The 23,357-nt window shown below is 36.9% G+C and overlaps 1 protein-coding gene across 2 annotated transcripts in view; it reads right to left on the bottom strand.

Moving 5' to 3' along the window:
* Window positions 1-23,357, bottom strand: part of B4GALT6 (beta-1,4-galactosyltransferase 6) — an 82,029-nt gene that overhangs the window by 20,491 nt on the left and 38,181 nt on the right. For both annotated transcript variants that reach the window (XM_020992554.2, XM_020992552.2), the window contains 2 exons: window positions 13,537-13,661; window positions 6,858-6,974 (listed from right to left, as the gene is read on the bottom strand). In XM_020992554.2, coding sequence (XP_020848213.1) covers window positions 6,858-6,974; window positions 13,537-13,661 — 242 coding nt within the window. The remainder of the gene's footprint in view (window positions 1-6,857; window positions 6,975-13,536; window positions 13,662-23,357) is intronic.

Here is a 23,357-nt window from a genome sequence, read left to right as displayed (position 1 = left end):
TTCTCCTGTTTGTTTGTTTTTAATTACTACTGACAACATTAAAATATAAACGGGATGTCCCAAAAGTCATAGTGCAGCTTTAAGGTGTAGTAAGATTTTTGGGACATCCTGTGTATTGCATGATAATTGACATTAATATATTGTTGTAAATTTGACAAGCATTTGGTAATTGCAAAGGGCTGTGCTAATACATTTGTGAAGAATTACTATGTGACATTTGCCCTCATGGAAATAACACCGTTCTAAAACATTTCCAGGTGAAAAATAAAAGAAGTTACAAATGAATGAAATAGAAAATATGGTCAACACTGAAATCACATACATTCATCTTGGCTCTTCTATCACAAACCTGTAGTGACTAGAAATCACACAACTTTTATAAGCTTTTTTCTTGTTCAACAAAACGGTAATATGGACAAAAAAGTCATACATGAAATCTTTGGTCCATTGTCTAATTATTCTGATAGCTCACACATGATGAAGATCGTGGATAGAATAAGGCTACATACTACTAGCTAGATGGTTCTGACGATTAATAGTCACCTTAAGACTCTATGCCCAAACAGAAGACCACATCACAACTTGATTATTTCTCAGAAGATTACTTCCCAATGTATCTGAATCAATCACAATGATCCCTGAGTCTCAAGTTAACCTGCCTGCATAAAAGTAAAAGCTGTTGCCTTCCCTAGTTCTGAGGTGTCAATAGAATGTTAGCCTGAAAATTCACCTCACATCAGCAAATTGGCAAAAATGACCTCAAAATGAACAGTCAATGTTGGAGGGGTTGTAGAATGATAAGAACACTACTATATTGTTGGTAGAGCTATGAAGTAATACAACCATTTTGAAAAGCAACTTGGAATGATGCAAATAAAGTGACTAAAATGTCCATACCTTTTCAACCAGAGATTCCATTAGTGGGTCACCAAGGAAGCCATAAGTAAGAATGTCCTCAAATAAAATAAAATATTTAAAGCAGCACTTTTTGCAATAGCAAAGAACTGGAAGCAAAGTACATGTCCATCAATTGGGGAATAGCTAAACAAAAGGTAGTCTGTGAATGTAATGGAATATTAATACGTTTTAAGAAATGATGTGTGTGATGAATAAAGAGAAGCTTGGAAAGAGCTATCTAAACTGATGCAGAGTGAAGTAAGCAAAGCCAAAAATATATACACAGTAACTACAACAATGTAAATGGAAAGTACTCCACACCAAAAACTCAATGTAAACATGACAAAATTATAAAGATCAAGGAAGACTTCAGTGAAGAGATATGAGAGAACACCCCCAACCCACCCCTTTGTGTTTTGGGACTTTTTTCAATGTATCGGTTTTTCCCCTTTCTTAAAAAAATGTGTTTCAATATATACAATGGTTCTTTGGGAAGGGCCGAGGGAGAGATACTTGGGATAACTATAATGATGTAACAAACAAAAGACATCAATAAAAACATTTTTTAAAATGCAATGGTATATGGGATTGGATTTGCAAGAGAAAGAAAAAACAGAGACTGATGGATGTGACACAGTATACTGACAACTGTGGCTACTTCCATAGTAGGTAAAGAAGGAATTGGTTTCCTTCCCTGCAAGGAAATAGACTAGAACTACATGATGATGATGATGATGATGATGATGATGATGATGATGATGATGAAGATGATGAAGATGACGACAGTAGGTGAAAGCCAATATTACAAGCTGGCTATGTTATAGTTGGAAAGATGCACACTTCATATGAATGGGGAACAAAATTTAAGAAAGAAAAAGAAGAAATATTTGTAAAAACAAGGATCAAGTGACAGAAGTCCCTGAGTTTTGCCAGGGTGAGACGTAAAGTTCAGAGATATGCATAAGGAAAAAAAAAGGAAAAGAAAAAAAAGAATAGAGAAGAAACTTAAGTCATTAAGTGGTACATACTAATGAGCTTCGTAAATGAGATTTTTTTCATCAAAATAGAGGAATTCTACTGATAAAGTCTAAAACTCTGGTAATCTTCAAGCAAAGAATGGATGACTGTGGGGCAGCTAGGTGGTGCAGTGGATAGAGCACCAGTCCTGGATTCAGGAGGACCTGAGTTCAAATCCGACCTCAGACACATAACATTTACTAGCTGTGTGACCCTGGGCAAGTCACTTAACCCCATTGCCTAACCACACACACACAAAAAAGAATGGATGACTGCTTATCATGGGTTATGTAGAGATGTTCCGCCCTTCAAATAAAGGTTGTGCTAGATGAGCTCTGTGAGGTCTCTTCCAGCTCTGAAGTTTTATGACTCTAACTTTGACAATCAGATTTTGTATAAGAAATAAAAGATAAGATGATAAAAGAGGCTGTCCAAAAATCAAGACCAAAAATATTCAAAACACAAAAAGCATTCATATTTGGAAAGAAATGCACCATTTTAGAAAGGCTGTGCTAAATTTTAGCAACTGGTATAATGGTTGAAGGGGAAAAAAAAGAAAAAGAAAAGTGGTATCTTAAGCCACATAATGGTAAAAATGACAGAGAAAAAATATGTGTACTATCTACTATATTCAAATTCAAGATGTTGAGCTTAAACTATATCTAAAAGGATAACAAGCCATGATTCTGGGAAGAAATTAAGAGGTTTAAAAGCAACTGCTTTTAAATTGTTCCAGGAGGTAAAAACATAGATGTTGAAAAGAAAGGGATAAAAGCTAAAAGGGCTAAGGCATGGAAGTAGTGACAGCATCGTTATCATAACAACAATGAAAGAGTTTATCTGAGTAGAGATTGTTGGTGAGAGGTAAAGTTAAATGATATGCCAAAGACAAAGCAGAACATTAAGAGAGATGTAACTCTGCAAGTATGAACAAATCGATTATAAAAGGAATTAGAATGAAGAATTTGAAAATAGAACGAATCTAAGGGAATGAAAAACATGAAGAGAGTGGGGAAATGATTAAATAAAAAACCAGAAGACCAGAGAAAAGATGATCAAAAAACAAAGGGTAAAGAATAAAAGTAGATGAGTTATCAGTGCCATTGCATTGTCCTGCACTCTGTTACTTGGTTCAATTTCTGAAATAGTACCTCTTTCAAAAATTTCAGAGAGACTACATAAAACTAATTATGGTATTTAAAAAAGGAACACCTGTGCCCTAAAAACAAACAAAAAGTGTATATAGTCATTAAAAACATAAAGGCCAATTCACCTACTACTCATTTCTATAGCTCAAGCCACATTTGCAACAGCTCTGTAAGCAGTGTTCAAAAATAATTAGACCTTCAAATTGTATAATGGACTCCACCTATATTTATCTGTTCAACTGTCTTCTAGTCCCTAAATACTGCTCCCCATAATTAATAGGCTAGGAAAATACAAACATCTGCCTACACTGTACAAAACCAGGATTCTGTTATACAGCCACAGGATTCCCAGTAAAATCAAACAAAATGAAAATCAAAAGAATGGGAAAAGCACATTTATTTACATTTAAGTTGCCTATTGTCTGATTTTCATTTGACCAATTCTGAACTAGAAAATCTAGTACAGTGTTTATTTTTATGGATGGCAATAGCACTCTAAAAAGATCTTGCATTTTTATAATTATATTTTGTCAAAAATACCGCTAGATAATTCATCCTGTCATTATAGAAAGATGTATATGTGGGGAGAAATATGTAGAGTTAAACATGTATATAGAATCATAATACTCTCCCAGTATAGCTATATGGCTGTGAATCATGGAACACCACAATATTTGAATAATCAAAATTGTGTTTAACCTAAAGGACGATGTAAAGAGCTATGGTGGGAAGCTGAAGCACATACCAAAAATGATTTGCTTTAAAGTAGCATTAAAAAACACCATTAAGGTCATGCATGAGCCCAAAAGAAGGGATAACAAGAATATGGGTAACAGATAGCCCAAGTATGGAACCCTTATTCATGAAACATTAGAGACAAAGAAGGGCTCCAACATGCTAGGCAGATCCACTATGGAGGAGTTCTGGAAGGAGGTGGGTAAGTGTTATATAGGATAAGAAGACATGTATGAGTTGCAATTTAAACATGAAAAGGTCATATTGGCTCAAATAAGATCATGGGCTCATTAAAGTATGTATATATTATACCTATTTAAAATATTTATGAAAGGCAATTTGGTATAGAAAAAAGAGAATGAGTCAAAAAAGATCTGAGTTTATATTCTTATGCTTAATCCTTACAAGACATAGAAAGATTGCAACTTCTTTAACCCTCATTTGTAAAATAGGAACACCAATAAACATGGTATTTATTTTCATGGTTGTTAAAGAAGCAAATGAAATAATGTATGTAAAGTGCTTTATAAACCCTGAGGTACTATATAAATATCAGTTACAAGTTTAAAGGAACTCTCTGTATTTTGCTATTTAAATTCACACACCATAAACTAAAATACTCTTTTCTTAACTTTTTTGGCCACTTTCCATTTTATTGATGTGTTTTGTTTTATATCGCATACATTTACATATTACTCCCACTTTGTTGCTGTCTTAACAAAATAAATCAGTTAAATTAAACTAATAATACAGTAATCTCATCTGAAATTGCGTGAAACATTTCACATTTATAGCATTGCCCCTACTCTCTAGTTTTTAAATTAACTAAAATCTATTTTCTCTCCTGCCCAAACCTGCCCCATTAAAAAAAAGGAAAAGAAAAAAACAAATTTCTTATAGCAAATATGCATAGTCAAGCAAAACAAATCCGCCTCCAATACATGTACACAAAAAAATATGTGTCTCATTCTTCACCCAAAATCCATCACCTCTCTATAAGTAAGCATGTTTTCATCATTGGTACTCTGGAATTATGTATTGATATGATAGTTGTTGTAGCCTCAAAGATTTTTTTTTTTACAATATTGTTATGATTGTATAAAAAAATTGTTTTACTAGTTCTGCTTATTTCATTTTTCATCAGTTTATAAAGTTCTCAAAAATGTTCATTTTTATAACATTGATGGCATGATACAAACTGTTCCAGTTCTGTTCACTTCATTCTGCATTAGTTTACATAATTCCATATCTTTATGAAACCACCTAATTCTAATAACCCAACAGTATGCCACATTCATATACCAAATTTATTCAACCATTCCTCAACTGTTGGAAATCCTCTTAGTTTCCTGTTCTTTATCACCACAAAAGGAGCTTTTACAAATATTTTTTGTGCATAAGAAGCTTTTCTTCTTTCTTTGATCTCTTTTGGATATAAGCTTATGGGGTTTTAGCTGAATCAAAGGGCATACATGGTTTAGTAAGTTTTTGTGTATAATTCCAAATTGCTTTCCAAAACAGTTGTACCCATTCATAGGCTTATCAATAGCACACAATATGCTTGTCTTCCCGCAACCCGTTAAATATTTGTCATTATCTTATTTTGTTATCTTTTCCATTCTCCAGAGTGTGAGGTAGAATTTAGAAAATACTTTAACTGGCATTTCTCTAATTAGTAATGATTTGGGGTATTTTTTCATATGGCTATAGATAACCTTTATTCCCTTGAGAATGTCTGTTCTTATCCTCAGACTATGTGTCAATTGGAGAATGGCTCTTTTTCTTATAAATTTGAATCATTTCCTTAAGACCTTAATTGAAAAAATCTGCTACAAACATTTTTTCTTGGTTAATTGTTTCCCTTTTAGTTCATCAGATTTGCTCATACAAAAAACTTTTTAATTTTATGTAATCAAAATTATTCATGTTATCTTTTATGATCTCTATTTCTTGTTTGGTCATGACTTTTCAATCATCCACAGATCTGACAGACAATTTTTTTCTCATGCTCCTTTAATTTGTTTAATTATGTGACCTTACATGTCTACATCATGTATCCATTTGGAGCTTATTTTTCTATAAGGTATAAGATGCTGACCTAAATCTAAATTCTTCTACATTGCTGCTATCCAATTTTCCCCAGTAGTTTTTGTCAAATACTAAGTTCTTATGCCTGTAGCTGGGATCTTTGTGTGTATCAAATACTGAGACCCTTGCTTATTATAAACCTAATCTGTTCCACTGAGTGATCTTTCTATTTCTTAACCAGTATCAATTGTTTTTAATAATAACTATTTTTAGTACAGTTTGAGATCTGGCATTGCTAGGCCCCCTTCATTCCCATGTCATTATTTCTTTCAGGATTGTTGAAGTTTTTCCATATGAATTTCATTATCTTTCTCTAATTCTATAAAATAACACTTAGGTAGCTTAATTGGCATGTCATTGCATAAGTAAATTAATTTAGGTAATATTGTTACTTATTATATTGGCTTATCCTACCAATTGCTCATTTTTTCCAATTACTTAGGTCTGTATTTCTGAAAACAATTGTAGTTGTCTTCGTACAGTTCTTGCATATATTCTAAAAGGTGCAGACTATCAGGTATCTTATAAATTCTGTACACAATGAAAGTAATTAAGAGAAGGAATCTTAGGAAGATCTAGACCCCAGGTATTCATCTTATACAAAGTGAGCAAAAACACTTTGAACGTTTTAATTCTACTCAGAAGCGAAGGTTTGTCAGTAGACGTGGCAACACAACATAGGTTTTTAAGGGATATGGTTGATGGGGAAGGCAGTAGTGATTTTAGCACTACAAGTTAACATTGGCTATAACCTAACAAAGATTCTGATTTTAAAATAGTATTTATTAAAGAGCTGCTGACCAAATAAAGGAATTTGGCAACTTGGAATTTAAACTAGATCTGAAATACAATTTTATATCAAACACTTGATCATCAAGTGGCCCTGATAAATAAAGTGAATCCTAGTCCATTTAATGAATGAAGTCTCAGAATTCAACACATTTTTCTACTACTTTAAATAAAAAGGCTCACCTGTTCAATGACATAAAAGGCAAATTCCAATCGTTGTTTCTGTAGCATTGGTATCAGGTGCAAGAAAAAAATTGGAAGATGCTCATGGCGATTACGAAAAGGAATGAGAATTGCCACCTTCAAAAATAAAAAATAGTAGAAAATTTCATGTAATATAAAAATGGACATAAAGATAAAAATGAAAATTCCCAAAGAATTTAATATTTAATTTTTGATACAAATGCTGCCATTAATGATGATTCCAAGACACGTTAGTAAAAAAAAAAAAAAGAACTTAGCTTAAAAGATGGCCCACTCGAATCTATACCTCCATGGGAATTTTTTGGTTTATGAAGTAGCCAAAATCTGAGCACCCACAACATCTGATCACCATATACCACTCTCATGAATTATCTTAAAACATGTTAAATTAATTTTGAAACATATGCTAGTCTTTACTATTTTTAGTAAAAAAAAATTTAATTTTTTTCTACTATTACTGCAATATTTCAAGTACCTGTGATTTCATTGCTATGACTATTGACAGAGATCACAATCTCTTTGATTTAGTAATAGCCTTCAAAAATTGCTGCGGCCAAAAAAATTCATCATCCTATGGTCATCAGAGTAATCAGCTTCTTAGAATTTAGCTGAATTAGAGATCAAACAACAGACACTTGGTCAACACCAAAAGCTTTTCTAGATAGAGCAGTGGATAGAGCACTGAGCCTAGCATCAGGAAGACTTGAGTTCAAATCCGACCTCAGACACTTCCTAGCTGTGTGACCCTGGGCAAATCACTTAACCTTTGTTTGCTCTAGTTCCTCAACTGCAAAATAGCATCTACCTCTAAGACTTGTTGTGAGTCTCAAATGAGATAATAATTATAAAGTACCTAGCACAGTGCCTGCCACATAGTAAAAGTGCTATATAAATATTGGAGGAGGAGGAGGAGGAGGAGGATAGTAATAACATTTGTTATATTGTCACTTAACCTCTCTGAGCTTTAGCTTACTCATCTGTAAAATGAGAATAACTATAGTACCTACCTGGATTGTTGTGATACTCAAATGAGGTGATATATGTAAAGTGCTTTTTTACATACCTTAAAAGTATTCTATTAAGTGTCACAGACAGTCTGTTGTTGTTCAGTAGTTTTTCAATCATTTCTGACTCTTCATGACCCCTTTTGGGGTTTTCATAGCAAAAATACTGAAGTGGTTTGCCATTTCCTTCTCCAGTTCAGTTGACAGGTGAGGAAACTGAGGCACACAGGGTTCAGTGACTTGTCCAGGATCACACAGCTAGTAAATGTCTAAGGCCAGATTTGAACTCAGGAGGAAGAGTATCTTCCTGACTCCAGGCCTGGCAATCTATCCACTGTACCACCTAGCTGCCTCAGAGAAAGTCTACTGTCTAACAGTTGCTCATCCAAAAGAAATCTTGGAAAGGTTCGAGGATAGAGTAGTGGGTAGTGCAATAACAGGTAAATAGCAAATGTTTCTGTTCAGGCCAGAATCTCTGAGAGTTTTCCCCTCTCAGACTGACTCTTTTGTGAAGATAAACCAGGCCATCTTTTGCCAAATTTCTTACCTAGCCTTTAATCACTGAAAGGCTGTTGTCTCAGAGAAACTGGGACCTGGAAAAGATCTTAACTTGAAAAAGCCAAAGTCTCCCAGTGCATCCTGGGCCACTGCCAGTCCTCCTGACCTATGTCTTGCCCCTGGATTCTGATGACTCTTGGAGGAGAGAGTGGGGCTGATGACTTTGCTCTGCCTCACATAAATCCAATTCATTGCAGGTCAAGACATCATCCCTCTGATGTCATTGGTTCTCTTCGAGAATGAAGGATAAACAACGGAGCAATAACAATGACAATAATAATAGTTGTCTAAGATTCAACAGAGTTGTCATTTTGCTGTTAGAGCCTTTAAGAACCCTTGGTCACCTCCATATTATAAAGCAACATCAAAGTGGGACTTTAGTGCTGGATGTTTTTAAATAATATAGAAATAAAATGTGTTTTTGTCTTTACAGATAAATTGGTGTATACTTGAATTTGTATACAGGTTGACAAACTGCACAAAAAGACATCAAACTTTTAATTTCTTCTATTAGTTTGTGTGCAGCATTGGTGAAGTTTCAATAAGTAGTACAAGATTATTAGAATGGCAAACTGTAGTGGGAACAATATTCTAACACTTTCCTCTCCCCATGCAAATTAAGCTAGGTTTGGGGGTGTTTTTTTTGGGGGGGGAAGTACTGAACCATTCTCTAGACTCGGCTGGCATAGGGTTGCTGACATCACTTCCTGGCAACAGGAGTCAAAAACAGCCATCAGGTGCTCCACATGCTCCCTAGGATTGCCTGGTGGAAAGCCATGGATAACTTGGGCAGAGGAGCTTTGCTCAGCTGAACTAACTCAAGGTGTCCTCAATACATAGCTTTGTTTAATATCCTCCTGTTATGGCTAAGTAAATATCCTTTTTTAAACTGCTGAATGACACACAAGTGTCTCATTTTGTCCTAATTATCAAACATGAACTACTAGGGTCAGGCTTATCCAGAAAACAAATCAAAGTTACTACATATAACACCTGCTGTTTCAAAGAATTCCATACGAGCAGAAGTCCTATCAGAGACTTGCTCCTGTATAATCTGAAGTATGGAAAATACAATGTAAAGCCATTAAAGTGCTAGCTTAATAAATTTACCAAAACAAGATATAAAGTATTCTACTTTTTCAGAGCATGTTAAATCTTCCTTATATTTTTAAAGACTTTAAAAAAGCCAGAGTTCTACTCAACTTTCTAATTGTGCCATGAAAGTGACCCTTGGTTTTCAAAGATTATGGCAACTAACAAAAGTTCTGGCAGGTTCTCCTGGGCTTTGAAGGCTTCCAGTACAGGCCAGGTGACAGGCTATCTGCTTACCAGGCTAGCTGAGTACGAAGAGGTTTAGCACCTGCAAGTGGCTTCTAGGTGATGAATTCTTTGAACATGAAACAGTTAAAAAAAAAAAACAGAACTCCTTTTCCTGCCTAAAGTAATTTCCCAAACCAAAGTAACTTTATAGAATAGAAATTATTATATGATACCCAGGGGGGAGATAGGACTCACCAGGGAATAAAGTTTTCTTGTACCCAAGCCCATAGATAATTGAGTTTTTTCTGCAGTCTTTGTAGATAATCAATTTGTTTTATTTTCCATGGCAAAAAAAAAAAAAAGAATTAATATCAATAGTAGCAAATGAGGGTCAGTTCCTGAGACACAGAAGTCTCTTGGCCAGGAGCACACCACCATCTGCTCATGCCTACTGTGAGTGGATATGACTGAAATCAAGAAAGATTATGAAAGACAATCTAAGATGCTACTAGAATACATGGAAAACTCAGGCTCCCAGATGCCTCCTAGGACATGGTAACATAGCAGGTAAGAGCTGTGTCAAAACCTTGAGAGTAAACCTTCATGCTTCTAATCATCAAACTAAACCAGCAGGACTCATTGATACTTTAAATAATTCATTCCCCAATTGTTAGCGTACTCTCACTCCCTAATTACACTTACTATTTTAGTGATACCGACCAGCCAAAGAACAACTCTCTCTACCCAACTCAGTTGTTCTGCCCCCTCATTCCCATTCACCTCAACCCTACCCCCAAAATCTTTCACTCTAAAACAGCCCATCCCTTCCACTGTGCCCTCTGGAACTCATGATCCAAAATTAGCAAACTTCCTCTCATCTTGGACCGTTTCCTCTCTTGTTACATCTTCTGACACTTACTGAGACATACTTGGCTCCCTCTGGATGAAATTGCATCCTTGGCCACCCTTTCTTCATCAGCATTTGATACTGTTGACTACCTTCTCTTCCTGGACATGCTCTATATCTTTTCTATACAAATGATTACCAGATTATATCCAAGCCTAGTATCTTTCCCAAGATCCAATCCTACATCAGCAACTTCTTAAACTCAACGTGTCTAAGAGTCTCATTATATTTCCCAAAAAATCCATCTATTTGCCTAACTTCCCTATTTCTGTTAAGTGCATTACTACCCTCCTAGTCACCTACATTCACAACCTCAGCATCATCCTTGACTCCTCACTTTTGTTCAATCTATATATCTAGTAAGTTTTCAGATCCTCTGATTTCTTCTCCCTCAAATGTCCCCTTCTCTCCACTCACACAGCTACCACCCTAGATCAAGCCTTCATAACCTCTCACTTGGACTACTGCAATAGTCTAATTGTTCTCTCTGCTTCAGATCTCTCCCCTCTCCAATCCATCCTCCACAAAGCTACCACAATAATTTTCCTAAAGTGTAAGTCTGATAAAGTAGAAAGTGAAGAGGAATTAAGAAGCTCCTTGATGAGAGTGAAAGAGAAGAGTATAAAAGCTGGCTCAAAGCTTAACATCAAAAAAACTAAGATCTTGGCAGCTGGCCCCATCACTTTCTGGCAAATAGAAGGAAAAGAAATGGAAGGATTGTCAGATTTTATATTCTTGGGCTCAAAGATCACTGCAGGTGATGATCTTAACCATGAAATTAAAAGAAGCTTGTTCCTTGGAAGGAAAGCCATGGCAAATCTGGATAGCATAATAAAAAGCAGAGACATCACCTTGTTGACAAAGGTCTAAGTAGTCAAAGCTATGGTTTTTCCAGTAGTAATGTATGGCTATGAGAGTTGGACTATGAGGGAAGCTGAGCACCATAGAATCAATGCTTTCAAATTGTGGTGCTGGAGAATACTTTTGAGAGTCCCTTGGACAGCAAAGAGATCAAAATCAGTTAATACTTAAAAACTTAGTTCAGACTATTCATTGGAAGAACAAATATTGAAGCTGAAGCTTAAATACCTTGTCCAGATAATGAGAAGACAGGACTCAATGGAAGAGATATTGATGTTGGAAAAGATTAAAGGCAAAAAGAGAAGAGGAAAGTAGAGGATGAGATGGGTAAATAGTGTCCTAGAAACAATGAACGTAAGTTTGGATACACTTTGGGAGACAGTGGAGGATAAAGAAGGGCCTGATGTGCAGCCAGAATTAATCAGGAGGAGGAGAATGGGAAACTTGAGGAAACTATAAAACTCCTTTAATATCTCCAAACTTCTCCCGGAAACAAATGTTCATCTTTTTAATAACAATACTCTACCGATGGTCTTGTATGGCTACAGATCATGACAGTAGCCAAAGAACTGAAAATGAATATGACACAGAGGACAACAGAGAAGTACATGGTGGGAATACATGGGCTTCGATGTATAACATATAATTAACTTTGAACAATTGAAGTTAAAGATGTCACCAAAGAAATATATGAGGGGGGTAAATATGTTTTGGTCATGTGGCAAAAAAAGGATCACAGGTAGAAAACACAAGTGCTCCACAAATGTTCATCTACGTATCAGGAGGCAGTGAGGCCTCCAATGATATAAACATGGATCCAATAACAGATTTAGGGGGTGAAACCAACAAGATTCACATAGAATGGTCAGGCACGAAAGGGTTGTGAACTGCATCACTGCAGACAACATCCAAAGCAACGAAATTATAGAACTATTTGATAATTTGAATATTTTGAATATGTGGGGAGAAAGTCTTGTGGAGATGCTGTGAGCAGCTATAGTTACTGAAAATGCAGAGCAGAACCAAGGTTCCTATCACTTTGGATTCAAATGGTCTACCATCAGAAATAGAGATGATTTTATAAATGAAAATGACATTTTTAAAAATTCATTACCATATATGCTTTGCTGTCATACCCTAAAAACCACTAAGCCTTTTCAACCCAATTACCACTGAACTCTTCTACTTCTGATCTCCCTCTATAAAAATGTGATTCCCTTGAAGGCAGGCACTGTCTGGCTTTTCCATTTCAATCACCAGCACTTAGCAGTGCTTTGAACATAGTGCTTACTCAGCTCTTCTTCTTTCATTCATAGATCTATGTCTAGGGAGAGGGAGACAACCTGCAATTTTATTGGTAGAAGACCTCCCGGGTGAGGAGAACTCTCTCCACCAAGAGAGGTTATCATTTTTTTCCTGCAAGTTTTAGTCTTAGAGAGTTTCCTGGGGCACTGAGCAGTTTAAAATATTTGCCCAGGGTCCCATAGCCAGGATATGTCAGAAGCTGGACTTGAATCCAAGACTTTATGTATCCAAGGTCATAAAGCTAATAAGTGATAATGATGATGATGATAACTGTCATTTATATAATGCTTTAAGTGTTTTGCAAAGCACTTGACAAATATTACCTCATTTTATCCTCATAATATGCCTAGGAAGCAGATGTTCTTATTATCTCAATTTTACAGCAAACTCAGGCAGATAGATAAGGCACTTGTCCCAGGATCACATACCTAGTATCTGTGGCCAAATTTAAATTCACATCTTTCTGACTTCAGGTGCAGTGCTCTGTCCTCTGACAACCAGCTATCTGCTTCTAAGCGACAGAGTCAAGATCCAAAAACAGGTTTTCTAACTCTAAATCCAAATTTCTTTCACTATATCAGACCATGATATGATCATCACTTGTTCATACTAAATCTTTTTACTAGGAACTTTAAAAAACACATACATAAAATTTACAATTATGATGTTGTCACATCACAACTACCAATATGATCAATCCCATGCTCTAACATACTTTCACACTCAAAACATAATAATAATGATACAAAAAAGTGTCTCTCACCTTCCATCGGGGTTTGCAGTCTTTGGGCCTCCAATGACCACCTGGACCAATAGCTAAATCCTTAGAGAATACTTGTTGAATTTCATCTAAACTGATTTCACTCATATTGACATTGATAAGGCCCCCTATATAGAAACACAAGGAAAACATTTTAATGTCTTTTGCAACAAGGATTCAGAAATATACTAAATATCTAATACTAAGTGAAATTAAATTTCTTTACCTGAACTAAACATTCTCATTTGGCACACTAGATTAATAAATAATTCATGTTTGTAGCAGCTCTTCTACTAATGCTCAACAAATATTAATTAAGCACCAAATATGTAATGAGTAGGTATCATGGTCTCAAAGTGAGGGAGACCTGGTTCAAGTTCCACTTCTGACACATCCTGACTGTGTACATCACTTGCCTTTCTTTGATCCAGGCAACTTTCTAAGACTATAAGCTGCACAGCAGTCATGAACTCTCATTGGCTGAAGTAGTTTCCTCACCAGAGATACTTAAACCAATGTAATTAAAAGCCTGGACCACCCCCTCCTCTGCTGATGAAAAAACTTATGCAAGGAGAGATATAATACTCAACAGGACAAGGTCCCAGCTCACATGAAGCTTACAACAATCCAGGAGAGGAATACAACACATGCACAAATGAGTACAAGCAAAAAAAGACAATAATAAATAATACTAATAATAATAATAACTAATGTTTGTATAGCGAAAGAAGCAGAACAAAAGAGAAAAACCGAGAGAGAGAGAGAGAGAGAGAGAGAGAGAGAGAGAGAGAGAGAGAGAGAGAATAGTATGCTTCGATCTGCATTCAGACTCCGTAGTTTTTTCTCTAGATGTAGAAAGCATTTTCCATCTTGAGTCTTTTGGAATTATCTTAGAGCACTGTATTACTAAGAACGGCTAAGTTAATCATAGCTAATCATAACACAATAGTGCCTGTTACTGTATACAACGTTCTCCTGGTTCTGCTTCTGCTTACTTCACTCAGCATCAGTTCATGTAAGTCTTTCCAGTTTTTCTAAAATCCATCTGCTTATCATTTCTTATAGCACAATAGTATTCCACTACATTCATATATCACAATTTGTTCAGAGACTAGAGAAGTCTAAAGTGTTATATTCATCTGAAGAAGGAAAGATCATTTCTGATTAGAGGATCAGAAAAGGCTTGATAGAAAATTTGCCACATGAGTTGAATCTTGAAGGACCTCAGTAGACTGAGAGCATTCCATATACGGGAAAGTATGAGCAAAGGCAAAAGAACAGAGTGCAAGGAGTGCATGGAGTGTAGTAATATGAGTTAAGACTAAAAAGTTAGTGTGGTGCCAAACTGTGGAAGGCCATTTGAGGAAGGCTGAGGAGTTTGGATTTTATTCAGAAGGCATTATAGCCATTGAAAAGTTTTTACTGGAGAAGTGATACGATTGGATCAATTTTTCATAAGTATTTATCTGCCAGCAAATATGAAATATGAATTGGAGGGAGTAAAGACTGAAGGTAAAGATCAATTAGGAAAGTAGTGCCATAGCCCATGTCAGTGGTAATGAGGTATCCACAAAGCTTGCAGTGGTGGGAAGTGAAGGGAAGAAGAAAATGCAAGAGATATTGAAGAGACAGAATCAACCAGACTTAGCAACTGATTGGGAGTGGGAAGCAACAGAAAGGGATGAGTAAAAGATAATACCAAGCTTATCAACACGAAGTGACTGTGAGTAATAGGGCAACTGACAGAAATAGGGAATTGAAAAGAAAAGAACATGTTTGGAGGGAAAAGTTCTGTTTTAGACATGGTGTATTTGAGATGCCAGCAGGGCATATATATTTAGATATAAAGTAGACAGCTGAAAATGCTAATCAAGAGTTTACAGCTATAGATTTAGGAGTTATCTGCATAGAGATGCTAGTTGAAGCTGTGAGAGATAACAAGATTGCTAAAAGAGTAATTTAGCACTTAGTATTTATAGACTTCTGGGTCACATGAGCAATAAGACGGAGGACTAGACTTTTTCTCTAATCCTCACGACCTCTCAAACTTCTCCAAAATAAGAATCATGTGCAAGAGATGAAGCAATTACAGCTGTTTCCAAAGACACCATGAACCCTAACAAGGTAAAACCCAATGAATTGACAACAAAGGAAGCTAATTTCTAGCCCCTAATACACATAGCACAGCTTCTCCCACTACCCACCATACTCTGGCAGGACCGTAAGAGAATTCAACTCTACCCTGTCCACCTCTTCATGACTTAGGAAACTGAAAGGAAGAACACTGCTCTGGCTAAGACTGCAGTGCTCTCTGCTGCAATAGTAGTCAGCTAGAGAACTGCAGAAGAGAAAAAACTGGAACATGATGCCAAAATGTTATGGATCCCGCCAGGCTTTTCCAAAAGGCCCAACACCCAGATGGGACCAGTTCTTTTTCCTGCAGAACTGTCTTGAGGTAGAGGCTGAGGTTGGCGAAATATGAACTGTGCAGTGTAGGAGGAAACTTAGAAGGTTTTGAGATCTAGCCTTCAAGGAAACTATCATCAAAGGGAAAGAATCAGAAAATGAGCAATAGGAGAACATAAGGAGAAAAGACTGAAATTACCAGAGACCTTCAGAAGGAAGAAAACTCGTTGATGACCTTGAGCATAAGTAGATAAACCAACAGGGAAGATATTAATAACAGAAAGAAATATGGTCTCCAGATCAAAAAGAGTCCTGGCATCTATGAATAAATACTATATGGCAAAGGCAAACTAATCAGCAAATGATGAGGCTGGCTTAAGACCCTGTGTATTTCCAAAAGAACATGGAACCACAGCAAGATATTCCTGAATGGTTTAAAAGACAAATAAGAATTAGGAAAGTAGAATTTATGACTTGTACAGCAAAAGTAATTGGCAGAACAGAAAAACTGAATCCATAGTAGCAAGGGTCACCAAAGGAAAAAAGAATAACTGATTGAAAATGTAAATACAAAGAAGTGAAGAACAATCTGGAAGAAGAAAAACAAAAAGGAATAATGTTAAAAAGAAAATATGGCCTTCATACAAGCAAAATATTGATCTCAAAGACAGGATAGAGGCAAGTTAAAAATATTGTAGGTCTACCAAAAGAAAAGCCAGGCTCAAAATCTAGGGGTTATTCTCTATTCCTCATTCTCACTCTCACCCGTGCCCCCATATCCAACCTGTTACCAAGTCCTGTCCATTTTGCTTTCACAGCATCTATTGCATATGCTTCCCTCTCTTCTCTGACACAAACACCGCTCTCGTACAGGCTCTCATCACCTCATGACTGCACTATTGCAGTAGCCTTCTAGTTGGTCTCACTGCCACAAATCTCTCCCTGCTCCAGGCTGTCAAAGTGATCTTTCAAAATCACAAGTCTGACCACGTAATCCCCCTCTTCAGTAAATTCCAGTGGCTCCCTATCACCTCCAAAATCAAATATAAAATTCTCTATCTGGTATCCCAAGCCCTTCATAACCTGTCCCCACACACACACTTTTCCTATGTTCTAACACCTAATATCCCCACAACCACCAATATACTCTTTGATCTAATCTGGCCTCCTCTCTGCTCATTGAACAAGAGATTCTATATCACAAATCTTAGCATTTTCATTGGCTGTTTCCTATGTCTAGAATGTTCTCTCTTCTCATCTCTGCCTCCTGACTTTAGCCCCAGCTAAAATCTCCTTGCTTCAGGAAGCTTTTCCCAAACCCTTAATTCTAGTGCCTTTCCTGTGTAGATCATCTCCACTTTATTCTGTATATTTTGTTTGTATAGAGTTGTTTGCATATATCTCCCCCATCAAACTGTGAGGTCCCTGAGAACTTTGTGTCCCCAGAGCTTAGCACAGTGCCTGGCACATACTACATGTTCAGTTAATGCTTATTGACTGACTGATGAATACAAGTCAAAAAGCCTGAACACCATAATGCAAAAAATAAATTTCATAGTGATACTCCGAAATTTCTTTGAAACAAGAAGCAAACAAATATAAAAACTCAGTTCCTCTTTTGTCTCTAATCTACACTAATTTTAGTCATTGCATTAGTTTCACTACCTCTAGTCTTATTTTGGCATCTAGAGTCTGATTCTGGACATTTTATCTTCTAAAGTCAGTAATCTCCTCTTGCTACTAGGTAATTTTGTCTTCTGACATTAAGGTTAAATTGCCAATATATTGTGCCTGTTAGCTTTCTGAAAATATCCCTTTATCTATAATCTTTCCTTTCCTGGGTCAGAAACAGAAATGACAAAGAAAAATCAAACTGTGTGTCCACACATCTCTACTTAAGTCTGTCTCCAGGAATCACCATTTCCTCCAATCAGCATATGTTTACCTGAGTAAGCATGCTATTAATCATACAGATATCACCTTTTCAAGTTCAGTGCTGATATGCAAGCTACTTTACATTAATACTAAACACTACATTTTAGCTAACGTTTTCAATTTGAGGATAGGCATTTATTAATTTTGTGGTTGGCAAAAAGCTAAAAAAAATCTATTTTCTTAGCTGAAAAAATCAAATTCAAAATTATTTTGACAGGCTGGAATGAGGGAAAGCTAACAAGATGAAGCTTACTAGGGATAAAAATAAAATCTTCAGTTTAAGTTGCAAAAATCAATTATACAAGAATAGGTTGGGCAAAACTTGACTTTTGTCTTTAAAGCAATTCACATGAAAGAGATTTGCCTAGAGATTTCAGTTGACTGAAAGCTCTACGAGAATCAATACTATGCATTAATTTTTGGATATCTATGTCAATCTTAAGTTGCATTAGTAAAAGTAGGGTGTCCAGATCAAGTGAAATAATATTTCACTGCATTCTTCACTGGTCAAACCACAACTGGGAGACCATCTGCTTCTGAATACCACAGTTTAATAAGGATATTGAAAAATTGGACCATGTCCAGAGAAGGTAATCAGAATGGTAAAAATAAAGATAATAGCTAATACTTACATTGCAGTTTAAGGTTTGCAAAGTGCTTTACATACATAATCTCACTGATCTTCACAATAACCCTCGTGTTAAAGTGTTGAGAAACTATTTTACCTACAGTAATAGCAAAGTTTATCCTGGAAAAGATAAGATTCAAGAAGGCACAACAGAGGTCTTCAAGTATATGTAGGGTTATCACATGCAACAAAGATAATGTTTATTCTATATGGCTTCAAAAGACAGAACTAGGACTGATGGGTAGAAGTTATGGGGAAGAAAATTTGGTTTCAATATATATGTAAGAACTTCAATATCTGGACTATCTGATAAGATACTAAGCTCCCTTCCCATCACTAGAAGTACTCAAGCAGAGGTTAGAAGATCGTGCCTACCCATTAACGATTCATAGATTAGATAAGGTGATCTATAAAGTTCCTTCAATTCCAAGATTTCATGATTCTCTATTGGGAGAAATTGTTTTTAAAAACTGACTATACATTAAAAAAAACATTTTAACATAATGGAATAATTTACCTCATCTGAAAGAACCAATTGGTTTCCAACTCACATCTAAATTAATAAAGTTATAACACTACAAAGGTCAGGCTTACTCACTCAGTTTCATTATTTTGCTATGATTCTTCTACCCTTCATGTACACACACACACACACACACACACACACACACACATCTCTGCAGCCAACTTTCTCAAATGCATATACAGCTCTCATGCTACTCCCCTTCTCTTTTAGAGTGAACACGTGCTTAATGATCCTTACCTTCATTGTTTTCAGTTTCCTTTTCTTTTTTTTTTTTGCTTGGTGAGGCAATTGGGGTTAAGTGACTTGCCCAGGGTCACACAGCTAGTACATTTCAAGTGTCTGAGGTGGCATTTGAACTCAGGTCCTCCTGACTCCAAGGCCAGAGCTCTATCCACTGTGCCACCTAACTGCCCTGTTTTCAGTTTTCTACAGCAAATTTGTTATTGAGAGATTGTTTCTCTTTTCTCTCTTTGCTAGTTTTGAGTTATTTAAATCCAGATTGGAAACATAATGTAACTCCCCTGAGAAAGAACTGTTACTCATAGAGACTGTAGCCATCATCAAAGGTGCACACTAGAAAAGGCATTGCCCCATATGTGACAAAAAGAACGCACAAAAACAATTATAAATCAAAACAGAATTCACAGAAGGAAAAATATGGCCTTCCTTCACCAAAATGGACTTTATTTAGGTAATTTAAAGGTTAAAATAATAAAGAAAAATTAATCATTTTAATGTTAATAAAAAGCAAAAGTGTTCCAGATAATTCTACACATTTTTATATCCACTCAAAAAAATTTAGTTTTGTACCTTTTAACTCTTATACCTAAGAAAAAGCAATTTTTCTACAACATCTAGTTGGATAGAACAACTTCTAAGAAATATAATGAAATCCAGTTCAGATATGCCCCTGGCGTATCTATAAATATTAAAACTAACATTGAATTATTCATTCAAAGCCTTGATATTGTTACTGAAAAAGATTTAACCAAATATTTCATCTTAATTTGACCTTGAAGACCAAATTATATTTTGATGAAATTCTAGTGACTGTAGTCTCTGCTACTCTTAAGAAATTTTTAAAGACAATCACATACTCCAATTTTTTCTCTATTGTTGATCGTGCTGAATTGAAAACTAACCTGAGCAATCCTATTCTCAACAAATTTTTATCATATATATATATATATATGTAGTATAATAATCTTTAGAGATTTAATAGTCAATTATTTTTGTCTAGTTGTTAATAAGATTTTATATGTAGATACTTTGTTATACTGTTCTCAATCAACACTATAGAAGTTTTAGCCAACTGTAAAACTTTTTTATGATAATTTCAACTCTATACATTTATTCTATTTCTCATTCATTAGAACATTATCAGGGGCAACTAGGTAGATAGAGTACTGGGCCTGAGTTCAAATCTGGCCTCAGACACTTATTACCTGTGTGACCCTGGGCAAGTCACTTATTCCTATTGGACATGACTGAAAAAAAAACCCAACTAAACAGCAGCAACAACAACAGAACAGCTCCTTTAACTGACAGGATTGGAGCACATTTCATGGAGCACGTGTAGAAATGGGCTTGCCAGAGCCAGCTTACAAAATACAAATGGAGCCGAATCCCCTTAGCTTCTTGGAGAGATATATCTGCTTAGCACTGAAGGATTTTAAGTTGACACAGCAATCCCTTCATCCTCACGATGGCAGCAGGGGGAAGGGGCTGTATCAAAAAGGATTGGCCACTGAGCCAAGAACTGGAGCTCATTTAGATAACCTTAGAAAGAGCTACTCTGGGCTCTCTCTTGCCATCTGTAGAGTATGTGGGGAATCTGCAAGACTCCATTTGGGGATTCCCATGAGGAGAGAGAGGAGAACTCTTCTCCCTCCCACCTCTTGCAGCTATGGGAGCTGCTCATATGTGGTAGTGAGCACAGGTGCTTCCTAGGTTAATCCAAAACAGGCCCTCGGTTCTCTGGCTGCGTCCTCTGCTTGTGTATCTTTCCCTGAACACCGGTGATCAAACAGTACTCAGTTAAGCTTCATGAGATGTACTCTACCCCCATTATACAACCTGAATTAGTTTCAAATATCCTTGTGATGCCGATCACACTTACGGAAACATTATGTTGCCAAAGTCCTTTCTAAAATACGATGCTCAGCATTGAACACATTACCCTAGCTGCCCTGCGGTAAAATATGATGCATAGAACTGAATACAATACATGTGCCTTGCTCTATACTATATAGAAAGCTCTACTGGATTAGGGCAGAACTACAGTCTCCCATTTGGGATTCCTGCCTTAGTAATTCTGTGGTAAGCTAGGATAGATGATGGAACTAAGAACTCACTCTTAGGTCTGAACCTACAAGTGCTGCTTGCTTCTCTCTCCTTTCTTGGTACATGGCCCAGGGCACATTTCCTCTTCTCAGCACACCCTAGATCTGTGGCTTAGAACTGGGTAGTGAGTGACAAAGCTTCCAGTTGGTAGCTGTCCCCACAGCAGTGCCCTATGGCTCCGGGGAGGTTCTGGTGGGACCTCTTCTTGACTAGGTTCACATCATCTCCCCAGGTGCTACAGCATTCCACATACAGCATGTCCCTGGCCTGATTTCATCTCCAGTGTCTGCAGACCTCTGTCTCCTTCTGCTAACATGGGCTGGATGAATGACTCACTATGACTTTTTCTGGATTTCACCATCAGGATTTTCTAGATCTAAATGGAAGAGTTTGGAGGGGGTTATTTAACAGGGACCCACTGTACTGCTTCCTGCTACTCCCCCATCTGGGTTCTGCCTTCCCCCTACAGCCTCTGACACTGTGAATCACCCTGTCCTCCCGGATACTGTCTCCTTAAAGGGTTTTTGTGACGCTGCTCCCTCTCGGTTCTCTTGCTACAAGTGTGACCTCCTCTCAGCCTTCTTTGCAGGAACATCATCCATATCATGCCTCCAACTATGGGCCTTCCCCAAAATTCTGTTCTAGACCTACTTCTATCTCTACCAGTGTCTAAGGGGAGGTGGTTGTCAAGATGGGTTGGCCCTCCTGGCACATACCACTTACTACCTCCCTTTTATGGTGCTTTGCTGCTTCAAGCAGGCTGGCTTATCTGTCCCACCAGGGGTAGTAGGTCAGTAGTTGGTGGGGATGGTGGGCCCCCTTTCCACAAGGATTGTTCGCTTCAGGGATTGTGTCATATTCTAGGCTGGAAGCAGGGCCAGTGAACTGAATGTGCTACTGTTTCTAAGGCTCTCTCCCGAGTTCTAGTTCTGCAACATTAACGTTTCTTGGATTCCTTGTAAGCATCTAGAACTTAACATGCCAAAAACAGAATTCATTATTTTCCCCAAAAACCCTCCTCTCCCCCTTCCAAACTTCTTTATATTTGTCTAGATCACCACTATCCCTCCAGGACCCCAGGTCTGAACCCTTCCCATTATCTTTACACTTCTCAAATCTATCTCCTCAATACTTATCAAACTACCACCTTAGTTCAGGTCCCCATCATATTTGCCTATACTACTGCAACAGCTTCCTGACTGGTCAATCAATCAATCATCAAGCATTTACTGAGCCCTGACTATGTGCCAAGAACTACGCTCTCATGGTTCTTCTCCCACTTAACTGACCACTTTTCTCAGTAGCCTTTGCTGGATCATCCTCTGTTTCCTAGTCCCCAATTCCTCCTGTTCCTACTCCACAGATCCCAAGGCTGTGTCCTGGGTCCTCTTCTCTTGCTACATTCTCTCCTGGTGACCTCATTACCTACTATTGGTTTAATTATTATCTCAATGCAACTCACTTACAGACCTAAATATCCAGCCCTAGTCTCTCTCCTCCTGAAGCCGAGTCTCTTGTCATGAAATGACTACTAAACATTTAAATTGGATAAGTTCTATGATCATTTCAAACCCGTCTAAAATAGAGTTCATTGTGTTTCCTCCCAAACCCACCTGCTTGTCTCCTTGAGTACAGATATCATTATTGTAGCCATCTATTCCAAATCATGCACCACCACCCTTCCCCTTTCTTTCTGCAATACAGTAAGATACGAACTCTGAACCTTCCATCATAATAAACTCATTTTGTTATGTCTGTTAGAAGAGAAGCTCCACTCTAACAAGACAGTCTTCTAAATGTGGCATCATCATCATGATTCATATGTGATCTCAACACAAGGCCACTGGTCCAGATTCTGCAATTTGAAATGATTTAGGGACAAAGGAAAAGAACCTGTATGTTCTAAAGTATTTATAGCAGCTCTCTTCATGGTGACAAAGAACTGGAAATTGTGGGGATGCCTGTCAACTGGAGAATGGCTGAACA

This window comes from Phascolarctos cinereus, unplaced genomic scaffold (genome assembly GCF_003287225.1).
Source record: "Phascolarctos cinereus isolate Bilbo 61053 unplaced genomic scaffold, phaCin_HiC Scaffold_4;HRSCAF=312, whole genome shotgun sequence".
In the NCBI taxonomy this organism is placed as follows: Eukaryota; Metazoa; Chordata; class Mammalia; order Diprotodontia; family Phascolarctidae; genus Phascolarctos; species Phascolarctos cinereus.
The sequence above is the reverse complement of the archived record's forward strand: the minus strand, read 5'-3'. Positions and strand labels throughout refer to the sequence as shown.